General features: G+C 49.7%; 1 protein-coding gene across 1 annotated transcript in view; it reads left to right on the top strand.

Annotated features, from left to right (window-relative positions):
• The window catches only part of PMFBP1 (polyamine modulated factor 1 binding protein 1), a 355,442-nt gene that overhangs the window by 258,580 nt on the left and 75,326 nt on the right, over positions 1–21,536 (top strand). The window contains exon 12 of the mRNA XM_074968998.1: positions 4,881–4,964. Coding sequence (XP_074825099.1) covers positions 4,881–4,964 — 84 coding nt within the window. The remainder of the gene's footprint in view (positions 1–4,880; positions 4,965–21,536) is intronic.

A 21,536-nucleotide genomic window follows, 5' to 3' on the forward strand; every position in this document is an offset into this window, starting at 1 on the left:
AAACCATCTCCCTCCTCCCGCTCATGAGTGCACATGCCTGTGGCAGCAACAGCAGCAGTTGCTTACTTGGAAAAGTAATATTAGGAAAGTGTATGATCTGTTCTAGCTGTCTTAATTAAATTTAGCAGCCGAAAGCCAGGCGAGCCAGCACCATGTGACTAGCCAGCTGTCTGCAGGACGGCAGTAAGGGCAGTTCTTGACACCAAAGATCCATGCACAGTGGTTTGAGAACCACTGACCTAGCATGCTTGGGGCTCCAGGCATCGGACTTGTGTGGACTCCCCGGAGTGCTGCTGAGGAGCAGTTTGATCCTGTGGACATCCCTTTCCTGGTATTTTGTCAGGTTAATTCATGGTCAGGAAATATGTTTTTGAACTGGCTGATGTGCTGTGTGCAGAGCGCTCCGTTGAATATCAGTGGGAAAGGCTTCGCTTTAAGACAAAAGACCTGATGTTAGCAATGGTGTCGTCGTGACTATGTGCAAACGGCGTTATTACAGCTGCTAGCTCCGTGAGCTGCAACACCGCAGATTCCCCGTGGGTGTTTCTTTACATTACATCCCTTTTCCTGTTCCTTGGGCTTTTTGCCTTGTGCTCTGCCCTTCTCTAGAGGACGGAATTAAACAACGTGTTTGCTGAGGTTCCACGGGCATCAGGCACTTTAGCTGGAACACCTTGCAGCCATCCTGCTGGTGCTGCCAGCAGGAGTTCCTGCCCCTTCCACATATGACAATGCCGTGGCTCCAGTTACTATGGGGCTGTCATCCCCCTGGGATCCGTGGCTGCAGTATTTCCTCTGTTTCCCTGTCTTGTCTTTTATGTATGTGTTGACTCGCAGCAAGATTTGAAGAGAAATTATTAAAATACAGTAGGGTGCACATTATCTAACCTGCTTGGCCAGCGCCCGGCTGCCAGGCTGTTCAGGAGCACACAGACTCAGGAAGGCATGACGGGCTATAGCGCTCAGCATTCGGTCAGGATTTCGTGTTCTGTTGGCTTCCTTTTGGGTATGTCTTCAAAGCAGAGCTAACCCAGGTGATTGGTTCCTAGGTCTGAGCCCCTGGGTTAGCCTAGTCCAGGTGTGAGCAGCCACACTGCAAAGCCCTATCCCACTTCCTGTGTCCTCACCGGGGCTGCGCTCCTCAGTGTGTGTCACTAGGACTTCTGAGGGCACATCCCATGGCTCTTTGTGCTGCAGGGAGCTGAGAAGCTCTGTGATTCTTTCCCAGTGAATTGTGGGAGAACTTGTCTGCCCTTCTGGACACATGAGGGGAATTTTGGGTGGATTGGAGGATTATCAGCACTTGAGTTATTTAGCCAGCCTCCTCACTTCAAAGTGGGCAGGTTACCAGCCCAAGTGAAAGCCTCACTCGGCCTTTAGTCAAGCCAGCTAGCCTAGGTTGAAACTTAAAAGCACTGACCTGGGATGAGTGGGCTTTGTGTGTGGACTAGAGGGGTTTAGGGACCACACCCAGGTAAGAGCAGTGAAGACTCACTTGCGCATATGAATCCCATTGGCTTCAATGAGACCACTCCCCAGAAGTAAGAGGAGCCAGATTAGCTCTAAAGTTGGCCAGTTGACAAAGCAGCAAATTGCTTACTGGACAGGAAGGCAGGTTGGCAGCTCATTGGAGAGAAGGAACGGGATTGCCAGGCTCCTCCTGGCGCTGTTGCAGAGCGCCAGCTCTCCACTGTAGTTACGTTTGAGCGTCACTTTCTGTTTCCCACATAGACTGTTCTAAGTGTTCTCAAATCTACATAGTATTCTCAAATCTAAGTGTTCTCAAATCGTACTGACTCGGAGAGTTGCTGTGCCTCATGGAGTTGTGGGTGGTTCCAGTGCTCCACGTCTGGGATCATATGAGCAAAGGGAGCCCAAGTGTGTGTCCAGTTTTGGGCCCCACACTACAAGAAGGATGTGGAAAAATTGGAAAGAGTCCAGCGGAGGGCAACAAAAATGATTAGGGGACCGGAACACATGACTTATGAGGAGAGGCTGAGGGAACTGGGATTGTTTAGTCTGCGGAAGAGAAGAATGAGGGGGGATTTGATAGCTGCTTTCAACTACCTGAAGAGGGGTTCTAAAGAGGATGGATCTAGACTGTTCTCAGTGGTAGCAGATGACAGAACAAGGAGTAATGGTCTCAAGTTGCAGTGGGGGAGATTTAGGTTGGCTATTAGGAAAAACTTTTTCACTAGGAGGGTAGTGAAGCACTGGAATGGGTTACCTAGGGAGATGGTGGAATCTCCTTCCTTAGAGGTTTTTAAGGTCAGACTTGACAAAGCCCTGGCTGGGATGATTTAGTTGGGGATTAGTCCTGCTCTGAGCAGGGGGTTGGACTAGATGACCTCCTGAGGTCCCTTCCAACCCTGATAGTCTATGATTCTAAGAGAGAGGATTCCCCTCTAAAAAAAGCTACAAAATCATCTTGTTCTTCTAACATTATTTTTGCAAACTGTGTTGCTCAAACTGGCTGATCAAACTGATCCCTTCAAACTGATCACTCAAGATTTATCTCAGCTAGTGCACGGCACCCACAGACCTTTTGGGGGTTGTATTGCAGAAGTTATTATGGGTTAAGTTAGGAACTCCAGGTTCACGCATCCCAGCTGACACACCTACAAGAATGAAATGGAAATGTACAGCAAGACTAGGGCTCTGTTGGAACCCGAGAGTTTGCAGGCTGTCTGCTGTCCCAGCAGCTGGGTGGCTGTGGCATGCCGTGGTTGCCTAGCCTTGGGAGCTTTCAGAGACTGCATGTATCCTAGAACCAGAAAGTTAGAAGGGATCACAAGTGTCAGCTAGTCTAACCGCCATGTTAGACTCTCTGCCTGCATTCTGCAGGACTCCTTCGGGAAGTTCTTCCATGAGACCAACATTTCTGGTACCAGAGCAATATTTTAAAGAGCTCCCATGGCGATGCTGTGGCAAGAAGGGCTAGCTTGATCCTGGGATGCATAAACAGGGAGATCTTTAGTAGAAGTGCAGAATTTATTTTACCTCTGCATTTGGCACTGGTGTGACACTGCTGGAATGCTGTGTCCAGCTCTGGTGCCCACAACTCAGGAAAGATGTTGATCAGTTGGAGAGGGTTCAGAGAAGAGTCATGAGAATGATTATAGACTTAGGATACCTGTCTTATAGTGATGGACTCAAGGAACTCATTCTATTTAGCTTAACACAGAGACGGTTAAGGGGAGACGTGATCACAGTCTGTAAGTACCTACGTGGGGAACAAATATTTAATAATGGGCTCTTTGATCTAGCAAAGAAAAGTCAAACACGATCCAATGGCTGGAAGTTGAAGTTAGACGGATTCAGACTGGAGATTAGGAATAAATTTGTAATGGTGCGAGTGATTAACGCAGTGGAACAATTTACCGAAGGTTGTGATGGATTCTCCATCACTGGCAATTTTTAAATCAAGATTGGATGTTTTTCTCAGAAATCTGCCCTAGGGATTATTGTGGGGCAGTTCTCTGGCCTGTGCTGTGCAGGAGGTCAGATTGGATGATCACAACGATCCCTTCTGGCCTTTGAATCTATGAAGAAAATCCAAATGCAGACTCCACTCTTACTTTAGAAATACTGTCAAAGAAATTAGTGAGAAGAAGGATTCTAGTGAGCAGTTAGGATAATATAACGTAACAGGGCCTGAGTGCGATCAAAGGAAAGCAAGTCACTGCATCATTTGGTCTTGGAGTTCCTGACGTGAAACCACCCTAACATCAGCTGTTTGTCATTTTCAAATTCTTGTAACTTTTTGGGTGCAGAGTGAGGGACTATGGGGTGTCGGAGTAGTGAAGGGGGATATGGAAGGGCCTTGGAGTAGTGCAGGGAGGAGGGTGGGAGCTGGGGAGCAAAGAATAAATGAGGATGGGTGGTAAAGGAAGGGGTGGAGGGGACGGAGGAGGATTAGAGGGAGTGGTAGGGGAGGACTGACAGTCTGGAGGGGGAAATGGGAGTGTATGGTGGGGGGCGTGGATTAGGGGCAGGGGCGCCTGTCAGCCACATATTCTCCCTTTCCATTAAAGATGCATTGAAGGGGGCTATGAGGTCAAATGGAGGGGTCAGAGTTGTGCCATGGAGAGTATGGGGGCTTAATCTCTGTGCCCCCAAACCTCCCACATCTATTATCCCCCCATTTCCCCTATGTCTGTCCCCCTGATCAAAAAATGGCCCCACTGGCTATGTGCTAGTCCCCACACTGTTCCTGCCTCCTCTCCCCAGCTCCTCCTGCAGGTCCCGAGCCGAAGCCGGCCTCTCCAGGGGGGTAGGGGTGGACCCAGGCTGTGCTGGACCGGCTGAGGAAAGATGAGAAGACAATGCAGTGGCAGTGAAAGGACTAACATGCAAGCAGAACTTCCTGTGGCAGGCAGCCATTACCAATAGCCATTCGTGGACCTGTGCTCCAGGAACTTGTCTCATTATTTTTTGAACCTCATTATATTTTTGGCCTTCACAACATCCCCAGCAACAAGTTCCACCAGCTGACGGATTGTTGAGTGAAGAAATACTTCCTTTTGTTTGTTTTCAACTTTCTGCTTGTTAATTTCATTGGGTGATCCCTGGTTTTTGTGTTATGGGAAGGGGTCAATAACACGCCCCTAGTCACTTTCTCACACCGGTCGTGGTTTTACAGACCTCGGTCGTCTCTTTTCTAAGCTGAACAGTCCCAGCTTTTGAATCTCTCCTCACGTGGAAGCCGTTCCACCCCCTCAGCATTTTCCAGTTCTAATAGATCTTTTTATAGATGGGGCAACCAGAATGGCACGCAGTATTTAAGGTGGGGCATCCCATGGATTTATATAGTGGCATTATGAGATATTTCTGTCTGGTTATCCATTTCCTAATGGTTCCTAATGTTTTTTGACCTACAGGCACAAGAAACAAAGAATCAGCTTGCTGAAGCAGAGGTGGAGGTGGTCACCATGAGGAACAAATATAGCATGGCACAGAAAGAGGTACTGTCAATAGAGAAGGCAACCTTACGGGACCCCCCCCCAAGAAGGGACAGCCCTCTGCTGCCTATGAGCCCTCTTCAGGGTCCTTCAGGGCTAGTGCTAACGTGGGAGCATTGACTCTTCTTTTCTGAACCAGCTGTGCTCCTTATGGCCTTGGCTAAGAAACAGGAGATGCTGCCAACCTTAGAGAGCCGGAGAAGTGGGGGTGAGGCAGGGCGAGCATCTCAGTTCTCAGGGACGCCCACCTGAGCTCTTCCCAGACATGGAATCCCATCCTTTGTGTTGCAGTTGAGTTCCGATACCGGACGTTCAGGCAGTTAGAACGTTCCCATTTCCCCAGCACCAAGGAATCACTAAAGTGTGACTGAGCCATGGGTGGCTCCAAACCTGCTCGTCACAGAGAGCTTCGCTCCCATGGAGAGATTTATGGGAAATGAGGAGCAGGCAGCTCACCCCGGCGCCCCTGTGTCTTGGGGGTGTCAGGTGTGGGATGGGAGAGCGGGGCAGGCAGTGTGCCCTGGGGGTGTCGGGGCCTGTGATGGAGAGGGGGGGCAGGCAGAATGTCCCCTGTATCTTGGGGTGTGAGGGCCTGTGATGGGAGCGGGGGGCAGGCAGTGTGCCCCGGGGGTGTCGGGCATGGGATGGGAGTGGGGGGCACGCAGTGTGTCCCCTGTGTCATGGGGGTGTGAGGGCAGGGGGAAGGACAGGGAAGCAGGCAGCATGTCCCCTGTGTCCCCTAGCATTTCAGGGCCTGTGATGGGAGCGTGGGGCAGACAGCACGCCCCAGCGCCCCTGTGTCTGAGGGGGTGTCGGGGCCTGTGATGGGAGAGGGGGGCAGACAGCACGCCCCAGCGCCCCTGTGTCCGGGGGGGTGTCGGGGCCTGTGATGGGAGAGGGGGGCAGACAGCGCGCCCCAGCGCCCCTGTGTCTGGGGGGGTGTCGGGGCCCGTGATGGGAGCAGGGGGCAGGCAGCACGCCCCAGCGCCCCTGTGTCCGGGGGGTTGTCGGGGCCTGTGATGGGAGAGGGGGGCAGACAGCACGCCCCAGCGCCCCTGTGTCTGAGGGGGTGTCGGGGCCTGTGATGAGAGAGGGGGGCAGACAGCACGCCCCAGCGCCCCTGTGTCTGAGGGGGTGTCGGGGCCTGTGATGGGAGCGGGGGGCAGACAGCACGCCCCAGCACCCCTGTGTCCGGGGGGGTGTCGGGGCCTGTGATGGGAGAGGGGGGCAGACAGCGCGCCCCAGCGCCCCTGTGTCTGGGGGGGTGTCGGGGCCCGTGATGGGAGCAGGGGGTAGGCAGTGCACCCCAGCGCCCCTGTGTCCGGGGGGTTGTCGGGGCCTGTGATGGGAGAGGGGGGCAGACAGCACGACCCAGCGCCCCTGTGTCTGAGAGGGTGTCGGGGCCTGTGATGGGAGCGGGGGGCAGACAGCGCGCCCCAGCGCCCCTGTGTCCGGGGGGTGTCGGGGCCTGTGATGGGAGCGGGGGGCAGACAGCACGCCCCAGTGCCCCTGTGTCCGGGGGGGTGTCGGGGCCTGTGATGGGAGCGGGGGGCAGGCAGCACGCCCCAGCGCCCCTGTGTCCGGGGGGTTGTCGGGGCCTGTGATGGGAGACGGGGGGCAGACAGAGCGCCCCAGCGCCCCTGTGTCCGAGGGGGTGTCGGGGCCTGTGATGGGAGCCGGGGGCAGGCAGCACGCCCCTGTGTCCGGGGGGTGTCGGGGCCTGTGATGGGAGTGGGGGGCAGGCAGCGCGCCCCAGCGCCCCTGTGTCCGGGGGGTGTCGGGGCCTGTGATGGGAGAGGGGGGCAGACAGCACGCCCCAGCGCCCCTGTGTCTGAGAGGGTGTCGGGGCCTATGATGGGAGCGGGGGGCAGACAGCGCGCCCCAGCGCCCCTGTGTCCGGGGGGTGTCGGGGCCTGTGATGGGAGCGGGGGGCAGACAGCACGACCCAGCGCCCCTGTGTCTGAGAGGGTGTCGGGGCCTGTGATGGGAGCGGGGGGCAGACAGAGCGCCCCAGCGCCCCTGTGTCCGAGGGGTGTCGGGGCCTGTGATGGGAGCCGGGGGCAGGCAGCACGCCCCTGTGTCCGGGGGGTGTCGGGGCCTGTGATGGGAGCGGGGGGCAGACAGCACGCCCCAGCGCCCCTGTGTCCGGGGGGGTGTCGGGGCCTGTGATGGGAGCGGGGGGCAGGCAGCGCGCCCCAGCGCCCCTGTGTCCGGGGGGTGTCGGGGCCTGTGATGGGAGAGGGGGCAGGCAGCGCGCCCCAGCGCCCCTGTGTCCGGGGGGTGTCGGGGCCTGTGATAGGAGAGGGGGGCAGGCAGCACGTCCCAACGTCCCTGTGTCTGGGGGGTTGGCTTGGCTCACATGTGAGGAGTTGGAAATGCAGTCACATGAACAGGAAGGCAGGTTCCTGGTTGTTGATGCCATTCTGAGAGTTTTGTCTTTCTTTTATTTTTCCACATTCATTTTTCTTTCCTCATTATCTTGGAGGGACCCTCTCCCAAGAGCTGCAGGGCTTTCAAGTGACCTGCTGAGTCCCTGGCAGGGGTAGTGAGATCATTTTCATTTGCCGAGTGCAAACCATACTAGACTTTCCTGTGTATTGTTTCTCCCCTGTAGAATCGGAGCATGCTGCTGATCATTTGTTTGTTGATATTCTGCAGCAGCCCGACATGGTGTGTGCTCTAGACAGTATCCAAATGTGATTAGAGCTAAAGGACCAGTTCCCTATGAACACAGAGAGCTGGAAATTATCATTAGAACTGCAGAGAAATAACCTTTAGGGCTCATTAAAATTCTATAAACGGAAACTCTCTTCCTGTTTTCCCTTTCATGAATCTAGCCCAGTGTTGCAGATGCTCAGTGTGGGGGTGGGTTGGGACTCTCCTCTCCTTTGCTCTGCTCATCAGGTTCAGGAAGAGATTTTGCATACAATATTTTTGCATTTTCCTGCCCCTTGGGATGTGCGCTGTAGATCTGAGAAGGCAATGTCACTATGGAGTTCCGGTCACCCCCAGTCTTGTCCCTGCTTCTGGCTGCCTGGAGGAGAAGTGCAATTGCTGCTCTCTGGTGCAGTTCAGGGAACAAGAGAGAGAGTGTGGGGGGCCTTGTTTACTGCATGGTCTTGGCCTCTGATTAACCGTGGGAGTCAGAAGAGAAAATGGAAGCTTTGCAGGATGCTCCAGACAGCTCTCTTCCCCCATGTGATGTGTTGGGTTGTATTGTTTGTATTTGCTAATAACAGCAGCCCCTCCCCCATTTCATTGTGTCTGCAGCAGTTCCCTTTGCTCCCTGCGCCTACCCCAAGGATATTCCTTCAGCTCCTGTGCCCAGCCGTGGAACCAGACCCCTCTGTCAGGAGGTGTTGCCTTGTGCAGGTTGAGCTGAGGGCAACACTTGCTTTCCCATGGAATATTAATGAATCCAGTGAGGGGAATGAAACTGCTGATGACACAGAACCTTCTTATTATTAAACAGATGGGAAATTGATGTTTATGGAATTTGTTTTAATCATATTACTTAAACTATTTGGCAGGGAAACCCACATGAGCACAAACGCCAGAGATGCCTTTGATCTGTGGCATGTTGCCTTTGGGGTATTTTCCGTGACTGATAAAGGCTCTGCTTAGCCCTGGACAGTTTCCCTAGCTTCATAAGCAAGTGATGGAAATGATAAAACCAGAGCCAAAACCTCCCAGCTGAGCTTTTTCTGTCTCCTTGAGCACTCAGGCAAGTGTGTGAGCTTCTTACACTCTGAGCGGTGCTGAGGATGTAGTATGTTTCACCCAATGTTATACCCACACATGGTTTAATATAAACAGACACACACATGTACGCTGCAAGACTGCAAGCTTTACAGTTATTGGAAAGACTCCGGTGCCTATACTTATGGGCTATTATCACTGCTTATAAAGTATTTATCAGCGGTGGCATTTCCACACTCTCTCTCTCTCTCTCTGTGCAGATGAAATACGCCAGGATGATTACAGGTTAAAGCTCCGGTTGTTGGGGTTGTTTTGAACATTAAGTATGAAATAAACCCTTTTGTCCCTGCTTTTGCTGTTGGATGAGATTAGAAGATTGTAGCATAGGTGTGAGTGTAGTCGTAAATATTTAGTTTAGGCATCTGCCTGCTAATGAGTTTCCAATTAGCAGAATCTGGGGCAATAATATGATGGCTTTCAAGAGCAAACAAGTGCTGTGTGTTATTGCACAGTCCCATTTCCACAGCCCAGCAGCTCCCATTGTCCCATCTCCTCCTGACTGTTGATCAGGCATTAAGAAAACATGTCCCTCCCTCCCAGAATAAAGAGATCGGGGGAGGTTTTAAATTCCTCTGTTTTTTTTTTATTATTATTATTATTATTCTTTCTCTTCAGAAGAACACAACTAGGAAATGATTGGATCTTTGACAGAACAAAGGTATTTTTGATGGGCTCTGTAATATAATGTGTTAATGCGTCCAGTCCCTCATTGTCTGCTGTCTGATCCCATCCTTCTGCCAGACAGTCACTGCGGGATGAGTCACTTTTAATGTCTGATAATCAAGGTGAATTTTCAAAAAGCTGCCATTTTGGAATTATGCACTATATCACAGTGTCAGGGACAAGGAGGGCAGGTGGGCCAAGGGAAGGCTAAGAGAGACACCTGCTGCCCCTTTGAGGTACTGCAAAACGTAAGCTAGAACGTGTCATTCCAGCAAGACATACATAATGGGAAGTAGACTGCGTTAATTACAAATTAAAAATAACTTCAGCATTAATGAAAATTGTATACATAGGAGAAAAAGTCTTAGCTTATTCCAGCCCTTAGTCTATTTTAACTATCAGCCCTTTGGGAGGGGAATGGATTCTGTACCTACAGAATATATTGTGGCCCATGAATAACATGGTACAAAGATCCACATGGAAAAAGGATTTCTCCCCACAAACGCTGGTCAGCAGCCATGCCTGTGAAAATGAGGTCTAGCTAAGGCACCTACCCAGAGGGAACTGGGGGGCATGAAGAAGGAAGGATTTTGGACCCTTTGAGACCTAGTCTCTTCTGTTCACATGCTGAAATGCCTGGTAAACAAAGGCTGACTAAAGGCACTTTGTGGCCGCTCTGTCCAAGCTAGCCACACTCCCACATGCGGAGAGGTGTGTAGCCAATCACCTGCCGTCATAAAGAGTCATTTCTTGTGGCTTTTCTTAGCCAGTGGTGCTGTTCTGTTATACAGTAGCCGAGCTGGACGCGGAAGCACAGGGATGGCTTCTCTGTTTGTTGTGCAGAGAGCTGGGCGCCTGTAAACAGAAGTAGGATGTTTTGACTAGGAAGGTGCAGTCCTGGTCTCCACTAAGCCGTGCTGGGGGATTTAAAGCTGAAGCTTCAAAGGCTTGTGCCACCGTGTGCTCAGCTTCTCGGCATGGCTCTGGGTCTCAGGCACTCCCACAGCTGCGGCGGGGGGGGTCAGCACTGGGTACCTGGTGAGCCCTATCTCCCTCTTCTCCTCTAAGGAAATGCTCTCTCAAAGGGCTGCTGGTGTGCTGCTCCGATGGATTCCTGCTTCTCTCTCTAGCAAAGAGACCTAAATCCCTGCATAGCATCCTCTGCACTAACGGACCACGGCACCTTGTTATTTTGCGGAGGACACCCTCGTCCTCCCCCTCTGCCAAGCCAGGGCATTACAGCCCGGAGCCACTGCACAAAGCATGAGCCTGTCTGTGCCGGCTCCCTGTGGAGACACCACTACAGAGTTTTTAAAATGAGTATTTTGTGCACGTGGCCTTCCTCTCCTTGGGTGCCACGGTGCTGATATTCTGCCCAGCTCGGTCATCTCCGCAGGCAGATTTGCCGAAGACTCCCCACCCCCCGCCCACGGGAATCTACAGGCCCCTGCTGGTCAGATGCTGCATTGCACCACAAGCCTGTTCACTGCCTCCATCAGCCAGCGCAATAGCTCTCTCTTAGAATCATGGGATCTCAGGGCTGGACGGGACCTCAGGAGGTCATCTAGTCCCACCCCTGCTCAAAGCAGGGCCAACCCCCAACTAAAGCATCCCAGCCAGGGCTTTGTCAAGCCTGACCTTAAAAACCTCTAAGGAAGGAGATTCCACCACCTTCCTAGGTAACCCATTCCAGTGCTTCACCACCCTCCTAGTGAAAAAGGTTTTCCTAATATCCAACCTAAACCTCCCCCACTGCAACTTGAGACCATTACTCCTTGTTCTGTCATCTGCTACCACTGAGAACAGTCTAGATCCATCCTCTTTGGAACCACCTCTCAGGTAGTTGAAAGCAGCTATCAAATCCCCCCTCATTCTTCTCTTCTGCAGACTAAACAATCCCAATTCCCTCAGCCTCTCCTCATAAGTCATGTGCTCCAGCCCCCTAATCATTTTTGTTGCCCTCCGCTGGACTCTCTCCAATTTATCCACATCCTTCTTGTAGTGTGGGGCCCAAAACTGGACACAGTACTCCAGATGAGGCCTCACCAATGTCGAATAGAGGGGAACGATCACGTCCCTCGATCTGCTGGCAATGCCCCTACTTATACAGCCCAAAATGCCATTAGCCTTCTTGGCAACAAGGGCACACTGTTGACTCATATCCAGCTTCTCGTCCACTGTCACCCCTAGGTCCTTTTCTGCAGAACTGCTGCCGAGCCATTCGGTCCCTAGTCTGTAGCGGGGCATTGGATTCTTCCGTCCTAAGTGCAGGACCCTGCATTTATCCTTGTTGAACCTCATCAGATTTCTTTTGGCCCAATCCTCTAATTTGTCTAGGTCCCTCTATATCCTATCCCTACCCTCCAGCATATCTACCACTCCTCCCAGTTTAGTGTCATCTCTTGTCTCTGAGGAGTCTTCTCCTCCTTCAGTTGGGAAGCAGCAATCTTTTCCCTGAGTACAAATCTAATTTGGGACAAAATCTTAAGCCCCTGGCAGCCTGGCAATCCCTGTTGCTGCTCCGGCAGTGATTAAGATGTGTCTGCACTGCAGCGTTAACTCGGGTGATCGGCTCCCAGGTCAGAGCACCTAGGTCAGCCTAGCCCAGGTATGAGCAGCCACACTGCAAACCCACACTTGAGTTACTGTGTCTTCCCTAGTTCTGCGCTACCCTGTCTGTGTTGCTAGGACTTGAGAGCACATCCCATGGTTCTTTGCATTGCACTGCTCTAGGAGTCTGTCCAAGAGAATAGTAGGAGAACTTGTCAGTCCTGCATCATCACTGCAGAGTGGGCAAGTTAGCAGCCCAAGTGAAAGCCTCACTTGGGTTTTAGCCTATGCCCCCAACTGGGCCAGCTAGGCTGGGTTGAAAGCACCACCAGACTGGAGTGAGAGGGGTTTGTGTGTGGACAGGAGGGGAGTTAAGGGTAAGAGCCCAAGATCACTGCAGCGTTAAGAGATCCTGAGCCTGCCTCAGCAGTCCTCCAGACAGATTTGGATTCAAGCAGGAATGCAGACAGCAAGCCAGTCGGTCACCACCAGCTTGTCACCATGTGCTCATCACAAGCCCATGTCTAGACTGGCACATAAACACCCTCCTACACACACACCCCTCTACTGGTCAAGTTATCTAAATGCCCAAGGAACCACACTCACCCTCTGCCAGCTCTTCTCTTTGGTACCTCTTGCCCACATACAGCAGGGTGTATGGTGCAAGCCAGGGCAGGTGCCCTGAGGAGGAAGGCTGGGAAATGGCACTGGCCCAACTTCTGAAGACGCAGGACTTCCAGGGAGTTCACCAGAGTTACCCAGTAGAATTCAAAGGACCCATATACAGGTTGTCCTAGTCATTTTCTTTGTGGGAATCTAATTTGCGACCAGATATTGAGCAGCCTGGGATGTGGGAAGGCCACTGATCAAAGGAAGTTCGTCTCTGTAAGGTTAATAGAAATCCAGAGTCCTGTCTGCTGTCCCGAAGCTGCTGGATACAGGCCACGAAGGAGGGCCTGGCTTCCATTTCAGGACTTAGTCGTGTCCAAGGAGACAGGAGGCTTTTCGTCCATTGCTGGGTCTGTCACTGCTTAGTCTCTGGTAGAATGAGGATTTGGAAGGCAATATTAGCTATGATTTCCCCCATTATCTGCTCTGTAGAACTCAAGACCCTACAGTATCTGCAAATCTTACCAGTCTGGTCACCTACAATTCCTTCAGTTCATAGCATCACCTCCAGAGTGCAGCACTGCCATTTGGGGTGCCCTTGGCACTCACAGCATTCCCAAAGCTGATGGGAATCATGGCTTCGAACCAGAGAGCCGGGAGTGCAGCATTCTCTCCTTATGGGCTCTCTGGGAAAGGCTGCCTGAGCAAGAGAAGTAGCTTCTTGTATTCCACAAACCACCCATTTTCACCAGCACAACTCATAATCGACAGATAGGAGAACGCCCTGATTCATTGCCTGGGAGCCTGCCCCAAGACACATGGGCATACAGAGGCCCGTCCTCAGAACTTGTTCCTAAAAAAAAAAAATCAAACCTCTGCCACTCAGTAACAGGTCTCCTAGGCTGCATCCCGGTCCCCTGCAGAACAGTTGTTTCCTTTGTGAGCACTGTGGCCTAGAAGCCAATGCTACATTTGTGGGCCATTCAGTCATTCGTACTCCAGCAGGGCAGCATGAAATCCCACACACAGCATGGATTTACTGCAACTGCTGGCCCTCCCACATCAACCTTCTCAAGGGAGAATGCTGTCAGAACACTCATCCATCCATATCCAATGGACACCAGCCAGTAATCCAGCGATGTAACCCAGGGAAGATGGACCTGGATAGATACCAGCTAAGTATAAACCCATCAAATCACAAGCAGTTGGGAAGGACACCAAAGCTCTCCTTCCCAAACTCCTAAAGGGAATCTCACCCACTTGTATGAATGGCAACAACTCTCCCCTAAGACAACAAGCAGCCAGGGGACCAGAGAAACAGTCTGTTTCTCTGAGCAGTGTCTGCAAGGAAAACAGGGTACCTGAGGAGACTCTCTCTCCCAAGTGGGCGGGACCTCAACCAAGAGTGTCATTGATCTGACCCAAAAGTACTTGTACCACAAGTGGATCATATTACAAACTTCTCCAACAGGAAGGTCCCAGATTTCTGCCCCAGTCAGAGGTATCCTTAGACCTGACAGAAGCTGCATTTTCCTTCCCAGGGCCAGGTCAATTAATGTATCTTTATTGCTCCTGCTAGCTCCACAATCCTTGATATCCTTACTCAGTAAGAACATCTGTGGGATTATTTTGAAGGAGAGGGAAAAATGTGAACTACAGCTTACGGGGTTCTAAATTAACAGTATAAACTCAAGAAAGGCCCTGGGCTCATGGGATTGTGGATGGCTCAGGAGACCTTGGCTCAGCATACAACCGTGTTTTAAAAAAAACAAATAAGGTGTTAGCGTGCATAAGGAAAATGATAGAGAAAAATACAGAGACTTGTATAACACCATATATAGACCAGTGGTTTGTCCTCATCTGGATACTGTGTGCAGGACTGGTCACCCCATCTCAAAAAGGATATTGCAGAGAGAAGGAATCAGTGAAGGGCGATACAGGTAAGGGCTGGAAAAGCTTTCATATGAAGAGAGATTGAAAAGATTGGGATTTTACCTGAGAAATGAGATGAATAAGAGAAGATATGATGGAAGTACATAAAACAATCAATGGTCTGGATAGAGTAGGATAGGAGCTTCTCTTTTCTGTGGGACATTCAATGAAACTGAAAGTTGTCAAATTCAAACTCAATAAAAATAAATACTTTTATACAACATGTAATTAGACGGTGGAACTTATTGCCACAGGATATTGCTGAGACAAGAACTTAGCAAGATTCAAAGAAGACCTGGACATTTTGATGGATAAAAGAATACATAGAATTGTTATAGCTAATGGTAACATTTTAGAAGAGAGAGAAAACCTCATGCTTCAAAGCATAAGCCAATCTCTAACTATTAGGGGTTAGGAGGTAACTCTCTTGGTGGACAGATAAGTCAGCTTCCAGGGAGAAGGGGACAAATAACGTTACAGTCTCAACCAGAGGAAAATAAAATGGTAACAAGGCAGAGCCCCACCTGGTCGCATCTTTCAGCCTAGGATCGTATTTGGAGGAACAAACAACAACAGATCTTGCTGCTGTTACAGCCTGTGGTCATCAGCATAAAGCCTAGAAAGTACAAGCCAGGCATGTAATCCCCCTGTTCCTCCTCTCCCCTAGCTAAGGCCTGGCTCAGGAGTCTCCTGTGTTGGGAAGAAAGGCAAAGCTCATTTTCTCTCCCATTCCCCAGAGCCTCTGCTGCTTGCTCTAGGGTTCCCCTCCCGAGGCATGGCTGTCAGGCCAACCTCCCAGCAGCCTAGCTGTCCCCGCTTCTCTCCACAGACTGCAGCTCAGGAAGCTCAAAGGACTAGTACCACCTTGCTGGCCAATAAAGGGCCTAACCCTCTTCTGCTTCCCACAGAGAGCGGCAGCTGCACTTGTCCTGTGCGACATTGGGTGAGTCCAGATGTCCTGAGACGGCACCTAATGGCCTGGAGCTGAGAGATTGAGCTTGCTTCAGCACAGCTGCTGCAACTGCCTGACCGATTCCTTATTCCAGCCTAGGCACGACTCCGACAGGAGGATTTGAAGAGTTTGCTTGGTATCATGTGCAGAAAGAAACGCAATTACTCTGCGAACAACAGTCAGAGATGCACTGGAATTTCCTTGAGCAAGTTTTCATAAAGACATGAGCCTCAGCTACCTCAGATTTGAGATTCTGGTTTCTGCCACACTCAAGCCACATTTGCCATTTTCTAACCTAATTCTACAGCTGCATACCACTAGGTTCTTCAGAGACCATTTAGACATCCCCTTGTCAGCCAGCAGACCTTGAGTCTCGTTCTTCACATATGGATTAAATTGTGAAGAAAGGCAGCTATGCTTGTACTAAAGGAGATTTAAAGTAGGCTTTTTCCTAGCCAGTACTTCAACAAGAAGATGAAGTGAACTACTTTCAATCAGAAATCCCTACTTGCAGTCCTTTCCCAATAAAATCAGGCTTCCCCTAGCTCCAGATTTAGTTCCTAAAAAGAACATGGTGTTTCATTTGAACCAGAGTCTCTTTCTTCACCATTTTACTCCAGCCTCAGGCATGCTCTAGAAAAGTCATTGCACACCCTGGTTGTTAAACGAGCCATCATATTCTCTTTGCACAGCATTAGGGAGAGGTGAAAGGCAGATGCTTTCCATTTTAAATGATAGCCTGATAAAGCACTGCTGCTAATCTATCCGACTCCAGCGAAATTCCTCCTTGGGATATTAAGAATCATTTGAATAGGGACTGCTACATTCTAGGCATGTGAAGAGCTCTGCAGAACTGCTACATGGTCTTTGCTTCAGTTTTTCACTAACACTACAACATCAATGTACAGCCTTCAGCTGGTGCAGCTTTTGGCCACAGACTTCTTCAAGGTGCTCTTGATAAACCCCCCAAAAGTAAATAATTGGGATACTTGGGCTTTTTGCCTCTTTGAGTTTGCATGTTGAATCCCACCCTGTCACTGCTTTGTGCTTCCCAGCAGTATGGAGTCCAAGGTGTTCAGTTTTGACCTATAAAACCATAAATGGGCTGGGACCTGTTTCTGCCCCATGCCATTGGCAGTGCGTCCCTGACCAGCTGGAGCCAGGGCTCCCTTGCTGTAACAGGGAGGGAACTGCTGGCAGAACATTCTCTGTGAGGACGTGTTTGCTTTCAGGCTGGAGCAGCCCAGACTTGTTCTCCATGTTATGTTACAAAGGCCATCTGTTTGGGGAGGGTGGAAAGAATCACGTTCTCCCCAGTATTGCATGCTGTCTGGCTGTTTTCTATGGGTGGTTTTGCTGTTCTTTGTTTATTGTTCTGAATGGTAGTTTTAATTGATGCAGGGCATCTACACCTGGGACAGGTGTCTTTTATGTTGCTTTAAAGTCTAAATAAATAAATTAAATGCAAAAAATTATACATCTGTGGGAAATTGCAGAATGCAGCAAAAATAGCAAACTCTAAACCACAGTATCCATGCCCATAATTTTCTCCTTTTCTTTATGTCAATGTATTGGGGGGTTTTTGTATTTTTGGGGTGCATGGGAGATTTTCTTGTGAGAGTTTTAGTGAGACATTTAAAATATCTTATGCAAATTGTGCCAGCAGCAGCCCTGGGTCTGGACACAAAAGGTGAATCTGCTGGGATCTGTCAAAAGGGTGGGGCCTCCACTATACTCTTAAAAGCTTAGCAGATACTCCCTGAGCATACTCAAAGTGATATTTTGTATTTGCTAAATTTGATGTTTAATTTGGGAAGGTGCTAGGCCTCAGGAAGACTGTCCAAGCTAAGCTTTAAAATGTAGCTATTTTTCTATAGCCCCATTCAGAAAAGTGTGGTCAGAACTCTTTGACAGTGGTGGAAGTATCTTTTTCACTCTCTACATAACTCCGAAGTAGGTGGAGGGATTTTACTCAAACATTTGAATAAATGAATCTTCGGGCAGAGACTCAGCATGGAAAATTCCAGCCGCAAGATGTGAATGTTTCAGAGAGTTCTGAGCATGTGAACACAGGAGGTTTTCGTGCCAGCTATTTTGTGATCCTAACTCTTTCCTCAATCCTGCAAACTGTCAAGCGTGTGTGTAACTTCAGCCCACCTGCTCTAATGGAATATCCTGTCTAAAGAGAACAAACAGCTGGAATAATTCATTCAGTCCAAGATCTCCTACAGGAATTCTCAGACAATCTCTTTAAAGTGTTGATCAGCCCCATTAAACATAAACCTGCATAATAAGTGATTTGTCAGGAAAGGACCATCTCACTATATTGTATATCCAGCTCAGGAATGTGGAAAATAGATTAGATTTTAAGGCCAGAAGGGATCATACTGATCCTCTAATCTGACCTCCTGCATAACACAGACCATCAGCTTTCATTGAATTAATTCCTGCTTCAAGTCCAACATCTGTGGTTGAACTAGATCATACCTTTTCGAAAAACATCCAATCTTGATTTAAAAATTGCAAGTGATGGAGAATCCACCACAACCTTTGGTAAATTGTTCCAGTGATTAATTACCTTGCTGTTAAAAATGTGCAGTTTATTGCTAGTCCGAATTTGTCTACTTTCATTTTCCAGCCATCGGATCTTGTACTTTTGTTTGCTAGGCTCAAATTTTTGTTCCCCATATAGAGACTTATGACTCCAGTCTGTGATCAAGTCACCTCTTAACTCTCTGTTTGTTAAGGTAAATAGATTGAGTTCCTTGAGTCTATCACTATAAGGATGTTTTCTAATCCTTTAATCATTTTCATGGCTCCTCTCTGAACACACTCCATGTCTCAAGGTTCCTTCCCCACTCTGAACTCTAGGGTACAGATGTGGGGACCTGCATGAAAAACTCCCTAAGCTTATTCTTATCAGCTTAGGTTAAAACTTCCCCAAGAAAGGGGTGTAGGGCTTGGGGGGATTTGGGTGGGAAAGACGTTTCCAAGTGGGCTCTTTCCCTGTTATATTTGTTAGACATTTGGTGGGGGCAGCAATAAAGTCCAGGGGCAAAAGGTAAAATAGTTTGTACCTTGGGGAAGTTTTAACCTAAGCTGGTAAAAATAAGCTTAGGGGGGTTTTCATGCAGGTCCCCACATCTGTACCCTAGAGTTCAGAGTGGGGAAGGATCCTTGACATGGTGGCAGAGCGGTGGGATTAACTTGACATCATTTTGAGATTTTTTGGACCAGAAGCACAGATTTTAAAAGGAAATATTTTTTTCCTTTGGGCTGCTGGAAAGCAGGTTTTAAGCTGAAAGCAATGAGAGTTTTTTTGTCTCTGCTTGGGGGCCAGAGCAGAGCTGGAGTTTTCTCTACCTAAAGGCAGGGTAGTTAACCTCCTGCAGGGAAATTCACAAGTCTTCACAGACCTGAAGAGGTTTTTTTAGCTAAGAGCAACTAGAGGCTTTTTCTGTCTCTTTGCCTGGAGACGAAGGTGTTGGGGGTTTTAAAGGATTTTTCTGCAGGCTGACAATCACGATCGAGACCATCAGTATCTGGGTAGAGCACAACCTCTTTCTTTCTTTCTTTCTTTTTTTTTTTTTGACAAGCCAAGTTTTTTTTTTTATTTGCTTTATTTCTAACTCTCGGGTGTAAAGTTAGTTAAAAACAGAGGGTCAAACATGACAGAAACCAAGGAAACAGCCAAAGAGGCTGCCCACAGGAGAGCTATGGAGGCAAGGGAAAAAGAAATGGAGGCATGCACTGGAGTTGGAGAAGGTAAGGGCTGATCGGAAGCTACTGGATAACCCTAACCATCCTTCCCCAACAATCCACAAATGGGAGCGACTATGTCCACAGTATGATGAATCCAGTGATATTGCTGAATATTTTCTCACCTTTGAGAGACTGTGCACTCTCCATAAAATTCCCGAAGCTCACAAGATGACCACATTGGTTGCAAAATTGACTGGAAGAGCTCTGGACATATTCAATAAGATGCCTATTGATGAGGCTTCTGACTATAATAAGTTCAAGGAGTTTGTTTTAAAGCAATTTCTAATTACATCTGAAACGTACAGAGTAAAATTTCCAACCCTTAAGAGAGGGCCTGGACTAAGTAATGTGTCTTATCTAAACCAGATGAAGGATCTGTTAGATAAATGGGTCCAAGGAAGGGGTGTCACTAGCTTTGACGGAATGTGTGATTTGATAGCTCAGGAGCAATTCCTGAATATGTCCAAGGAGGAAATAAAACAGTGTTTATGGGATAAGGAAATGGACTCAGCAGAAAGTCTTGCTTCTTATGCTGATCGATACGAGCAGTCCCAGACCGCCAGAGAGGCGGGGCAAGCCAGAACAAAATGGGTGGAGGGAGGAGAGAGGAACAACCCTGGTCACAGTTGGAGCAGATACCAGAAGGGACACCCTCAGACCACCCCCTACTACCGGGGGCAGCCCAAGGCCCCAACTACACACCAAACACCTTCCAGACACCTTCTCATCCTGCCACACCATTCTCCAGCAATCCACCTCGCCCCAGTGACCCGTCAGCTGGACGATGTTTTAAATGTAACGAGCCGGGGCATGTGAAGGCCAACTGCCACAAGAACCCCAACAGATTACAGTTCATTGGACCGGAATCACACCAGAGGTCCTCAGGCCCAGATACCTCCCAGATACCCTCACAGTGGAGGGAAACAGTGAGTGTGGGCGGGAAGAAGGTCACTGCGTGGAGGGACACCGGAGCACAAGTGTCAGCTATCCATGTTTCCTTAGTGGACCCCAATTTAATCGACCCAGAGATCCAAGTGACAATTCAACCCTTCAAGTCCAACTCTTTCAATTTGCCTACAGCCAATTTGCCTGTCCAGTACAAGGGCTGCTCAGGAACGTGGACTTTTGCAATATATGATGATTATCCCATCCCCATGCTGTTGGGGGAAGACTTGGCCAATCATGTGAAGCTAGCTAAGAGGGTGGGAATGGTCACCCGCAGCCAGGCTAAGCAAGCCGTCATGCCTAGCTCTGTTCTGGAAACTTCTACCAGGACCCAGTCAGAGGTGATGGACCTGGATCCCATGCCAATGTCTGCAACAGCAGTAGTGGGTCCAGTCCCAGAGACCCAGACAGAGCCAGTCCCAGAACCGGAACTGACAGAACAACCAGAACCAGACCCATTGCCAGCACTGAATCCAGTACTTGCAACCCCAACACCAGAGGGTCCCACCGAACCTGAACCGGCAGCAGCTGATAACCCTACACAAGAGGCTCAGCCGGAGCCTGAAACCCAACATAGTGCACCAGCGGAGAGCGGTTCACAGTCAACGGAAACAGCCCCATCCCCTACATCGCTTCCAGAGGGACCAAGCATAGGTCCACAATCCAATGAGGAACTGATGTCTCCAGCCTCAAGGGAACAGTTCCAGACCAAACAGGAAGCAGATGAACGCCTCCAGAGAGCTTGGACGGCGGCACGGAGCAACCCACCGCCTCTCAGCTCTTCTAATCGATCCAGATTTGTTGTAGAAAGAGGACTTTTATACAAGGAAATACTTTCTGGTGGACACCAGGAAGACTGGCATCCTCAGAGACAGTTGGTAGTTCCAACTAAGTACCGGGTAAAGCTCTTGAGCTTAGCCCACGATCATCCTACTGGCCATGCTGGGGTGAACAGGACGAAAGACCGTTTGGTGAGGTCATTCCACTGGGAGGGAATGGGCAAGGATGTTTCTACCTATGTCCGGTCTTGTGAGGTATGCCAAAGAGGGGGAAAACCCCAAGACCAGCTCAAAGCCCCTCTCCAGCCACTCCCCATCATTGAGATTCCATTTCAGCGAGTAGCTGTGGATATTCTGGGTCCTTTTCTGAAAAAGACACCCAGAGGAAAGCAGTACATACTGACTTTCATGGATTTTGCCACCCGATGGCCGGAAGCAGTAGCTCTAAGCAACACCAGGGCTAAAAGTGTGTGCCAGGCACTAGCAGACATTTTTGCCAGGGTAGGTTGGCCCTGCGACATCCTCACAGATGCAGGAACTAATTTCCTGGCAAGAACTATGGAAAGCCTTTGCGAAGCTCATGGGGTGAATCACTTGGTTGCCACTCCTTACCATCATCAAAGA

Source organism: Natator depressus, chromosome 12 (genome assembly GCF_965152275.1).
Source record: "Natator depressus isolate rNatDep1 chromosome 12, rNatDep2.hap1, whole genome shotgun sequence".
Classification (NCBI taxonomy): Eukaryota; Metazoa; Chordata; order Testudines; family Cheloniidae; genus Natator; species Natator depressus.